This window comes from Salvia splendens, chromosome 5 (genome assembly GCF_004379255.2).
Source record: "Salvia splendens isolate huo1 chromosome 5, SspV2, whole genome shotgun sequence".
Taxonomy (NCBI): Eukaryota; Viridiplantae; Streptophyta; class Magnoliopsida; order Lamiales; family Lamiaceae; genus Salvia; species Salvia splendens.
This window is the reverse complement of record NC_056036.1, coordinates 39,909,323-39,922,028: the sequence shown is the minus strand read 5'-3', so window position 1 is coordinate 39,922,028 and position 12,706 is coordinate 39,909,323. Positions and strand designations below refer to the sequence as shown.

The 12,706-nt window shown below is 32.2% G+C and overlaps 2 protein-coding genes across 2 annotated transcripts; both read left to right on the top strand.

The window, feature by feature from the left end:
• The first annotated feature begins 3,828 nt into the window (after positions 1 to 3,828).
• LOC121804280 (cucumber peeling cupredoxin-like) lies at positions 3,829 to 4,323 on the top strand. Its single transcript, XM_042203782.1, has 2 exons — positions 3,829 to 4,009; positions 4,133 to 4,323. The coding sequence occupies exons 1-2, from the start codon at positions 3,829 to 3,831 to the stop codon at positions 4,321 to 4,323; spliced, it is 372 nt and encodes a 123-aa protein (XP_042059716.1).
• Positions 4,324 to 9,871: 5,548 nt separating this feature from the next.
• On the top strand, positions 9,872 to 11,289 carry LOC121805905 (protein LURP-one-related 5-like). Its single transcript, XM_042205937.1, has 2 exons — positions 9,872 to 10,231; positions 10,611 to 11,289. The coding sequence occupies exons 1-2, from the start codon at positions 9,965 to 9,967 to the stop codon at positions 11,046 to 11,048; spliced, it is 705 nt and encodes a 234-aa protein (XP_042061871.1). The 5' UTR covers positions 9,872 to 9,964; the 3' UTR covers positions 11,049 to 11,289.
• The last annotated feature ends 1,417 nt before the right edge of the window (positions 11,290 to 12,706 follow it).

Below are 12,706 nucleotides of genomic sequence, written 5' to 3'. Positions count from 1 at the left end.
AGACGCATTTTACAAAAAAGAGCTCAGCAACAAGAACAACCAAATGACTATGCAATTGGAACATATCCTTCGTACTTCGATAATATAGGAGGTTCTGGTTCTGGTTTACCGGATTATTAGATTATGTTTTTCATATTTGTTATTGTAATATGTCGTTTGTCTTTATTTCAGTTTTATGTCGTTGTAACGTAATTTCCATTTTTATGACGTGTTATGTAATAGGAGTACTTTTATTACTAAATATTGTACTATTAATTTATATTTGTTGTATTATAATATTAAATACTAATATTATAATTCATACTCAATAAAATAACTAATACTCAATAAATTATTTAATAAATTATATTAAATATAAATTCACAAATCACACAAAATAAATATTTAATACTAATAATTTATATAAAATAAACTAAATATCAATTAACTTTTTGAACTATATAAATATTGATAAAACCGTCCAACAAATAAATATTGTGCAATCATTACATTTATACATATAATAGTAATTAATTAGCCTATCTTAGATTCTCAAATAAATACTCCACATATGTTTAATTGGAGGTGGTTTAATTAGCCATGCCATTATACATATAATAGTAATTAAATATATTCTAAACCTAATTCTCTCTCTCTCTGCGCCGCTTCGTCTTCTTCATCTTCTCTGATTTTTCTCTTCTCTGCATCTCAAAATTCCCTTCACATCTTCTTCAACCATCTCCATCTCTCCATAGATCGTTGCTTCCATTCCAAAATACAAAGGATGAGGGAGCAAATTGCAATTTCCAGGAACTTCAAAAGGTGAAATGCAGTAGCTACAGTGCTACTGCATCTTTGGCATGATACTGTTCACGAACTCAAAAAAAGGACGATTTCAGATGCGTTTTGGAGTATGATTGGAGGTGTTTTCCACTGCAAAATTGCGTTTTGCAGTGGCGTTGGAGATGCTCTAACCAGAGCCTACTCTTCTAATTAATTTAGATTTGAGTTTTCATTGGAGGCAAATGCGCACGTCATACTATTTTGATATTGTCAATTTCTTGATCGGGACCAAATTCTAGAAACCGGTAATGTACCCTTAAAAATCCATGCACAACCCATTTATTGCGTGCCTTGGAATTAAATTCAATAATTCACATAATGTTTGTACATAATGTTTGGTATAAATCCATCCCATATCGGATAAATAAGAAAATTTAGAAGCCAAGGCTTTTGGGGATGACTAAAAAATAAATCTGTGCGGACTTAATTCCACTCAAAACGGACAATATTAAACCAATATGCAGTCAACAAATGGTATCAGAGCCGAGGTGGCTTTGAGTCGGGCCCTGTGTGACCAAAGGGTTGGGACTGGATGACCTACGTTCAAGTGGGGCCCATGATGACTCAAGTTCGAGTTGGGCCTGTAATGTCTCAATATATCGACTGTGTGTTCCCGATGTGGTCTCGGTTTGAAGAGAGGTTTTGTTAGGTACAAACTCATCCCACATCGGATGAATAAGGGAAGCTGGAAGCAGCATATTATAAGTGTTGTTCAACACCAATGAGTTTGAGGCTTTTTAGGGGTAATCTACAAAATAAATCGCGGACTTGACTCCAGTCAGAACGGACAATATCAAACTAATGTATAGTCCCAACACATAAGTCATGGTACATGTATATGATTGATTAACGTAACGTGAAAATATACTTTTGCTCATGCCGTTACGAAAGAATCTAAATGGAGGAAGTTATCTTTCAAGTGTCAACGTTTAGATCCTTTTGTGTAACACTAATTTTGCATTTGGAACTATAAACCATATTTAGAAACGAGTCTCTAACTTTATCATAACTTTAATTAAATTTCATCCATGGAAATATTAAAAATTTTCAAAATAGTATATGCGAAATGGTACGTATAGATAATCCAACGTTATTTTAATTTTGTAGATCACTTAATTGAATAATTCGATGGATGATCATTATTGCCTTCAAGTTTCATACGAATATGTTGAATCAATTAAACTATTCAAATAGTATGGATACGTAAATATCCATTTAGTAATTGTGTTATGTATCCGCCTATATATTATTTACTTCCATAAAAAATAGAGTAAATAATAAATTATACAAATTTTAATGCATAATTGGTAAAGTAAGAGAAGGAAGTGGTGGAAGTAGTGTCAGTGGATTGTGGATTGTTTAACTTTCTATATTTAGACATTGGTCTAATTTTGGTCAACGACGGCCAAAATGGTAAAACTAGTCTATTTTTTGCGGACGGAGGTAGTAACTTTTAACATGTAGCTTTTCTTATTCACAAAAAATTAATTTTCTATTATCTTGATACGCTCCATAAAAATTAGTAGTCTTTTTCTATTTATACACACTATTCCATAACATATTATTTCAATATATAAATTTATTTTCATTTCTACTACATGGTCAATCAATTTCTTCATCATGCTATACTCACGATACCTTAGCCGCTTCTATTAAAATCTTTGTCATGCACATTTATACCTATTTTTGATAGATGGGGGAGTATAAATACATTCCTAAAACTTAAAAGCCAGTGCTTTAGGTGTCTTTTAGTCTTTTTTTCAAACTTAATTTTAATTATTAACATGATCAATAATAGTTACTCATCCTCGTGAATATTTCAATCATAATTTATTGATTCAGGGAGAGCATCCTAATAAATGAGTTGTGCTTTATCATCCTAATAGTCTTTCAAACTCTCACCATCATGGAGTATTTATTAAAAAATAAATAAATAATACTTTGTGTTCTATGAAAAATAGACAATCCGTCCTATAAAAAACAATTCAATTTTATTTTTGACAAATTTTTTCTGTCCTACGAGATTTGCCTCATTTTCTACTAACGATACTTAAATTACCTATCTTTATCTTACATTATTTATTGTGTATTAAAACACAGTGTGATTCTAATATTGTTTATTTTTATGGGAACTGTTAATAATTAATATAGTGTGTGGCGGTGGAACTCAACGCCTCAATGTATTCTTGCTTTGGTGATTACTCTGTTTACACCATGTTATACTTGGAGGCTTTCTTTTAATTTATTAGTAGTATTTTTTATTAATTTGAAAAATATATAAAATGGGTTCATTAAAACCATAAAATTTGTGACAATTAAGTGATTGGTGTCCACAAATTAATAATAATGGGTGTAATTAAAATTGTGAAACGCGTATAGTTAATCCGAATGGGAATGAGAGAAGAGAAAAGTAAACCCTTTTTGACCTACAAATCATTTGGACGTTCGCAACAAGCTCCGTCTCCAGAACTCTACTTCAATTATACATGCAAAGTCTTGTCACTAATTAGCTTGAAATTTCTCATAAAAAAACAAAAGGAAGAACTACGATTAAACATACATACCCTGAATTTGAATAGTTGAAGCTTTATAGCTCATTAAGCCCGGAAAAATATCAACGGGATCGGATCAAATGGAACCATTGAAAATAGCTCGATGTCAGCTAGAGTAGGCCCGATTCACATCCCTACCACATTATAACAATTCTAAATTAGTTAAATAGAATTAGTCATGGGCTCAATATAAATGCACAAAATTGGTTGATATAGTCCAATAGTGGAAAGTTCAGATATTCCTAAGTAGAAGTCCGAATTATTCTACAAGCTGCCAGTGTGGACATTGGATTCAGCTTTTTTCCTCTATGCAGCTTCATTATTATTTCCAAAATATTGCACTATATATACCCCTCTCTCAATAAACATTTTGCAAACCACTATAACCATCTTCATATAATTCTAGAAGCTGTTCTTGAATTTCAAGTTTAATTACACAAGAAATACATCAAAAATGGACAGAGTCTCAATTTTTATGATTTATAGTGCTCTTTTTGGCCTAGTTGCTAACATTGCTTTTGCACAAACTGTGCATATAGTTGGAGACAACATGGAATGGAGAATTTCCACAAGTACTTCTGTTTCTTACTCCAATTGGGCTTCTGGCAAAACATTCGTGGTCGGTGATATCCTAGGTCCTTTACTTGACAACTGTGCATATAGTTGGAGACAACATGGAATGGAGACTTATATAGTCGTTTCAGTCCTTTATTTACATTGATCGATGTATAATACTGATTGTTTTTACTTGACAACAATGTTCAACTTTAAGACTAATGAGCACGACGTAGTCCAAGTGCCCAAAGCCTCGTACGATGCTTGCAGCGAAGACAATGCCATCGGCAGCATCATCACCACCGGACCGGCCAATATCACCCTCGACACGGCCGGTGAGCGCTACTACATCTGCAGCATAGGCGGCCACTGCGAAGCGCTACTACTAATATGATTTTATCTTGATTGGTTATGTTCCAATCTTGGCGCATTTTGTATTATTTTTTGTTGTGAGATCAATAAAATCGTTTGTGTATGTATGAGAATTTGTAGCCAATTTTCATGTAATAGTCATGAATTTTGGTGGTGTTACATTAAAGTTTTACTATGTACACCGTATTATCATGAATTCATTAATCCCTTTTTATTAATTCCATAGTTCGTCGGAAATAATCACTAATGTTCTGTCACATGCCAGAATACAAGTCATACTCTCCCCGCCACCAAAAATAATCTTATTGTCTATCAAATATGTCTCTATCGATTTATTGAATTTTTTTCACAATATATTACCCGTGTATATACATTTCCTTATTTTCAAATCATACTTTGGTCCACCACTTATTATCCTCACCGCATCATTATTACTAATAATTTGTGTCTCATTTTTAACTAGTACTGCTACTTTAGTTCTTTTTTTCTCTTTCACATTCGTATTTTAATATTTACATATTACAATTTATATTGTCCATTAATATAACCATTTTTCGCGAATGGATGTAGTACTTTTTAAAAAATATGATCGTTATTGTTTAAGACAAGTATAATCCATAATAAGTTAACATACCAAAAAGTATTGGAGTATTACTTATAAGTCAAACTACCATTTATGATGATGATCAGAAGTCTACTCTTGTATTTTGATGACTGAACTTTCATGGGTGGCGAATGCACACAGCATTTTGATATAGTCAATTTGTTGATGGGACCAATATAATGTCTACGAGACCGGTGTTGTAGCCTTCAAAATCCATTCCCATTTATTTTGTGAATATCTAATTTCTTATTTATGATCAATTATCGTCAATTATTGATCAAGGATATGTGATTATTATTCGGGTTAATGTCTTAAATATTTCTAAAAGTTTTTATATTTTCTTTATACCGATTCTAAATCATAAATCTTTATATCATTAATCCATCAATATGAGAATAAAATGTCATATTATAACATAATAAAGAATCCGAATCGATCAATATTGGGTCGAACAAAAAACCCAAAATTTGTTTCTTTGAACCGTGCAAGCAATATCACTAACACAAAAAGGGTTTTGAAATTGCAGTGATCAATACATTTCATTTTATATTGTATAATTTAAATAAAAATATTGATCATATGATTGAAAACATAAAATAATAAATAAATAGAAATATTTTTTTAATTGAGTTTGAATTTGAGTGTGGTTTGAATAATTGAAATTAAAATAATAGTTAATGTTATATTTATTTAAAATAGGTTTGTCTATAAGGTAATTGGTTGAAGATTGCAATTGCATAAGAGTTAAGACGGTCTATGCCTCTATGGAATAAATATCTTTATTTCTTGATGGATTAATTGGGCCTATTTCAAAATATTCAAGATATTTGGGCCTTGTAGTAGAATTGTCTATTAGCTCGGAACTTTTAAAAGTGTTTAGTACTTGTATACATTGAAAGGGAGTAATTTTTTATGGTACTATACTAAAAATATAAATATCTGATAAGAAGCTACTTATTAGTAGTACTATTTATAACAACAATATAAATATCAAATTATATTTTTGGAAAAAGAATTTAATTAATGCCATCTATGCAAACACTGTTTATCCTTGAAATGCCAATCATGAGTCCTAACTTTGGGATTTTAATTTCGGCGAAGAAACTCTAGAGAAAGTCCTAAAAATAAAATAAATAACCCACTTATCAAACTATGAGATAATGAAATCAAGGGTTTCGAATTTTATAAATATCTATCTGATGCTGAGCTGTCATGGAAAATATTGTGATATCTCGATCGTAACACTAGATATTATCGATTTGGTAGGTAGTTCTTATAACAAAGATAAGAAATGTTTTAGGTAAGATTAGGTGTGGGTCGATAAGATATATCGTATCGAAAATGTTGTATCGTGTATCGTGCCGAAAATATTGGTATGAAAGAATTTCATATCGTTATCGTATCGAAAGTTTTGATATATCGAACTTTCGATATGGATAATATCAATATCATTACCGTATCGATATTTCGATATATCATACCGAAATTCGGTATACCGTTCAAAACGATAGATCAACAATTGATACTTCAATATCGTATCAAAATTTCAATATATTTCGATATATGCGGTATATATCGATAATTCAATATGTATTGATTTTCAATATAATTCGGTATATCGAAAATATCGATATATATCGTATATTCGATATAAAACGATATACGCGGTATAAGGAAATTCATATCGTTATCGTATCGAAAATTACGATATACCGAAAATTTGATAATTTTTCGATATTTTTCAATACGATACGAGCGATATATCATTTTTTTCAGTATTTTTCCCTAGTCCTAGGTAAGATTTGCTAAATGTATGCACTAGCTGAAGATGCATTGATTTTAACGTAACTCTGAACAAAAAAAAGAACCAATTTCAAAATAATTATTGAGTATAGCTTACTTAAGCATAAAATGAGAACAATATATATTGAGTTTCGCCTATCAAACATAAAATGCGAACAACATATACTAGAGATTCTACATCTAAATATAATGTGATTTAACGAACATTCTGAGAAACCTATTTTTGTGTTGAGTTAATTGTGGAGAAATCTATCTTGCCTCAGATTTCTTTATTCATTTCATCCAGAGTCGGTTGAATTTCAATTTTCCCATGTCATTCTCATCAATGCTACCATAATAGTAAATCCTAATCAAAACCTCTGTTTCCACCTGTAAAGAGACTTAACCAATCTTTTTTGGGTAATTAATTGATTGTTGGTGACGGTGGAAATAATATCGAACCTGATTATATTACGAACCCCATGATTCTGGAGGGATTAGTTATTAGATCATACACAAAAAGTCTAATTAATCCGTATTCTAATGTAAATTTTAGTTTTTCTTTTGAAATCGGAAATTGGTCTTCTTTTTTCCAAAGAAATTGTGAATTGGTCTTCGTTTGATCTAATTTAATCAAATCCAGGTGATTGGATCAAGATTGTCTATAATATTATTCTCGGAAAATAATGCACAATTAGGTGTGACATTAATTTAACTTAAATTAGGTAATACTATGTGTTTTGTGAGTGAAAAAATAGCCTCTTTTTGTTGTTGTTTTGTTAGTCAATATAAACAATGATACTTCATAATTTATTTTTGTAAATGTGTGTATAAATTGAGGATAAAGTATAAAGAAAATATGTGTAGAAAAAGAAGAAGTGTGTTCTATTTTGTGGAACATCTAAAATTATAAAGTGTGCACGTTTTTTTTAAATATTGAAGGAGTATTAACAAACAACCTTGACTAACTGTATCACTTAACATGGCAGAACAAAAAAAATACTACAACAACAATATGGAATTGGTATGTGATACTTCTATATATAATGCCTCTTCATATATATAGTTATTATATTCTTTAGATGATACTCTTGAATATGTAAAATAATATATAGTAGTGTATTTATATTAACTTTTTTAATACTCCTACAATAGAACTATCTTTATCCGTGACAATCATAAACTCTACTAAAAATCAAGAGTTCAGATTTGTTCCTAGTGTCTATATTAGGAAAAGGTTTTTATCAGTTCCACATCCACTTCAATTCTTCGTATATATAGTAATATAGATATTTTCATATTTAGAATTCTGACTGATCTGTGATGTATACGTTACTTAATGTTTTTACATCATGTTGATACTTCTTAATAATAATAACAATATCTTGATGGTCCTAGCTGTGCATGCATATGATATGATATTATTCTACTCATATATAGATAACTTTGAATTAATCATGTTAATTAGGTATTGAGATTATTGAGTTACCATTTACCAACTAAATCGTCGTGTACGACGTTGTCATTAGTACTAATTTATTTGCTTGAAGTAACGATAAATAATAAATAATAATTTAAGATGGATATTTATGTTTGGACTGTGTCAATATCATATACACGTTTTCAATATATACAGAACACAAATCACTATCGCCAAACACAGCCATATATATGCATATGCTGAAATCTCAATTTAATTTTGCTATTAGTTAATGAATTGGTCGAAAGTGTACATATTTATGATGTTGCTATTTATTTCAGAAAGCAAATTCTCTGACAATAAATCCCGTTTCTCTCATTTTCTTATCATCTGATGACTTGTTTTTTCCTTCTTTTTCCAAATTATACAGAAACATCAAACACTCCAGTATTTTTTTAAAGGATAGACGAAAAATAAAAACGTTAGTATCATCTTGAAGATCCTATTAAAGTCTACATCCGGACTAGGGCTGACAATTTTCGACACGACACGATAATCTGACACGAATCCGCACGAAATTATTGGGTTATTAGGGTCAAGTCTTATTAGATCCGTGTCCTTATCGGGTTGACCCATTAAGAACCCGATAATTTCGGATTGGGTTCGGGTCGGATGCAGGTCGGATACGGGTAACCCATTAAGAAATAATAATATTAATTTATTATTATTTAAAAAAATATATATTACTTTAATTTTTTAATTTCTTATAAATTAGGTTTAAATAGTATAAAACAAATTTTAATTGTGTAAATTAGGTTAAAAATTAAGGTTTAATCATGTAATATTAGGTTTTAATCGTGTAATATCAGGTTCAGATTGTTATTGTGTCGTGTCAACCCATATTATATCGTGTCGATAACGGGTTCGTGTCGGGTGCGGGTCGTGTTCGGATTTGAAGGTAGCAGGTCGGGTTCGTGTTTGAATTTACAATTTCCTTAACAGGTCGGGTTCAGGTTAGGCCTTATTGGGTTGGGTCATTATCAGGTTGACCTGATAACGACCAAATCCGCACGATTTGCCAGCCCTAATCCGGACCCATCACATACTCAATAAATTTTTATTATAGTCACTTAACTATTTAATATTGCAAAAAGTAGTTAATTCATTTTCATATTAGGTGCTTATTTGACAATAATAGATAGTAATTCTCTTTTAAAAATATCTTTTCACGTTTCTTAAACCAGTTCTGTTGTTTTGAAAAGAAAAAAAAATTGGATTCATCCGTCGTTACTATGATGCAAATATAGTGTGTAAACCAGTCAAAATGGAATATATTTATAATTTAATAATATGAAAAGTAATTTAGATATGAAAATTCCCAACGGCAGTAACATTTCCTTTCTATTTTAAAAGGTGGCAGATTGATTTCTAAACTTCACCAACAAAACGTTTTAAATCATCAAACGAGTATATAAAGACAGAACATTAAAAAATGAAAAAGAAATGAACTGTAATTAGAAAAATATTCCATTATACTATAAACTAGACAACAACGCAAAAAATATAAATTGGCGTACCATATATTCATGTGTATAATTAAAAACGCAATAAACAAAATAATAAAATCCTTTAGCATCGGAATAAATAATTTAGTAATTGAATAATACGTGGCGTGGGGTAAAGTATTCCCATTCTTGCTCCTGCAGATAGGGCCCACTGCGCCATTTCCAATAATTTATACACTCCACAGCACCTTCACTATTTCCTCACTTCAATTTTCTTTTCCTTTTAATTAATTATCCCCAAATAAATTATCTGCGCTCTTTCTCCCTCGCAACCACAAATCTCGATTTTGTTATGCCGTGGCCGTCGACGGCGAAGCGAATGCCCGACGCAGTGATGAAGAGCGGCGCGATTGTGGAGGAACGCTACGTCTACGAAGAAGCGGCGCATCTCACTGTGCGGAAAACCTCTCTCTTTTTCGCCGGCGACGGCTTCACTGCTTACGATTGCAAAGGCGAGCTCGTCTTCCGAGTCGACTCTTACGGTCCCGAAGCCGGTGATACTGGCGAAGTCGTTCTCATGGACGCTTCCGGAAGATGCATCCTCACCGTCCGCCGCAAGGTATGTATTCTCAGATCGCCGCTTTCCGTCAATTTTCGGTGAAAATCATTAAATCCTCTTTTCCATTTCTCAGCTACGATTCAAATTTTAATTTGACTGTACCGTTGATACCGAGTCGACTCGGCTAATCTGGAATATTTAATTCCGATTTTAATCTCGAGATTGGTTTAACCGTTTCCTCCGCGCATACGCACGTGTCCGTTTGCAAAATGCTCTCGCGATTAGGTCTCGGATTATGTGTAATTCAATTCAATTAGTATTAGTTGGTGATTTTTTTCACCGAATTCCTGATTTCAATGTTAATTAATCGACAATGATATGTGTGTTGGTAGCCGAGTCAACTCACTGATTTGTTGTTGGTGAATTTGTACTGAAACAGAGGCCGAGCCTACACCAGCGGTGGGAGGGCTTCGTCGGCGACGGAGCGGAAGGGAAGAAGCCGCTGTTCAGCGTGCGGAGATCCTCGATAATCGGACGGTCAAGCATGACGGTGGAGGTGTATTCCAAACCAGGCGAGGAGTACCAGATCGAAGGCTCGTTCGGGTGCCGGAATTGCAACATTTTCAACAACGAAAAAGCGATCGTGGCGGAGGTCCGCCGCAAGGTGGATGCGACGACAAACGTGGTGCTCGGTAAAGACGTGTTCGTGCTGTCGCTGAAGCCAGGGTTCGACGGCGCCTTCGCCATGGGGCTGGTGCTGATACTCGATCAGATCTACGGCTCCGACGAAGACGACGATGCCGACGGAAGCCTCAACGGAAACAAGGTCGGGTTGGAGCCATCCAGTGAGGATTCGAGTTCGAATCCCTCTCCCTAAGTTTGGAATATTTTTGTTGATACACTTTGCCATCATCATCATCTATTGGTCATGCAATTGCAATGCAACAAAAGCTCCCCTAAATTTCACATAAACAACTTTTTTTTAGCCTCTTGTTTGTAGATTGTAATGTGACATGTTTGTATCAGTGGGGAATTTGTTGGTATATCAGTATTTATTTACCTTGTAAGCATGAGTTTAGTTCAACTAATTGTGAAAAGCTTTGCTTTCGTTCCAATTATTCTCATGACTTCTCTTTTACAGTTTTAGATTTATTTTGTTAATTTAGTTAAATCTGCATCACAAAAAAAAGGAAATCTATATATCATCCGGAAAAAAGGATTACTCCATAAGAGAAGGAAATGTATGATTTCGGCAGAAGAGAACAAAGTTTACTTTTGACTTTTATTAATTGTGGAAAGGAAGTATCACACCAAAACTATACAAATTAAATTATATATATTAAATACAATTATATACTAACAATTTTCGATATATTTCTAAAATAAAATTCACATCAATACAGCCGATGCAATTATGCAAAAACATGTAGGGCTATACAGTGATAACGAATTATTAAATATCATTTGAAAAGACTTAAAATCATTGCTTAAGGCTCAAATTTAAAGAGGATACTAACTACTACCAAAATTGAAACCACACAATTCATTTATGAGTCCCAAAATGCAAAAGGAAAATGATTAATAAATCTATGTAGTCCATCTTCTTACTGAACCACGCCATAGTTCCACTTGAAAAAAAAATAAGAAACCACTGAAACCTTACTAAATTCAATCCAACAATGGATAAAAAGTGAAAACGCTCAAGACTTAGGTGACGTTCGGTTGCCATGACTAATATCATGAGACTATTCATCTAGGATTAAGTTGTGGGATTATTTTAGTTTTAGGTGGAGGCTATGACTAATTATCATGAGACTATCCATCTAGGATTAAGTTGAAGGGTTCAATCTTATGAACCAAACATGATACATATTTAATCATGAGATTTAATCTTACCAACCGAACACCCCCTTAATTTATTATTTTATCTTGAGTGGTAAAAAGATGAGGATGATAGAGTACTCTTTGGCTTCATTTTCTATATAGAAAAATGTTATCGTCCGAAAAAAAATTGATCCTTATTTTATCAATAATGTTCAATAGCATACACGCTTTGGAATAAAGTATTCACATTAATTTATGTAAAGAACATTAAAGTAGCACATTCTCTTAATAGTTAATTAAAATATATAACCATGACCAGATTTGATGCTAACACTTTAAAATAAACAATATAACTATGATCCGAGTGTCCTTTGCATGCATGATTTTATTTCACTATCTTTTATAGTATTTCTTTTTTCAAGATCCTTTTTTCATTCACAGCGGTATCTAGTTAATTGGCAGAGAACGTCAACGATAAAAAGTTTGGTTAAGAATCTCTAATATAGTCGGTGGTCCATAACGAGAGTGTATTCACTATATTGTGTTCGAAGAAAATGATAAATTTATGAGTTTCAATCCAAATTAAAACTAGCTAGTGTGTCAAATTCACCTATAATTATATTTTACGGTTATTAATGTTTTTTTAATCAAATTTAAGATATTCTAAACCGACCGCGAAAAAACAAACCCTTATGGAATTAAAATAAAAAA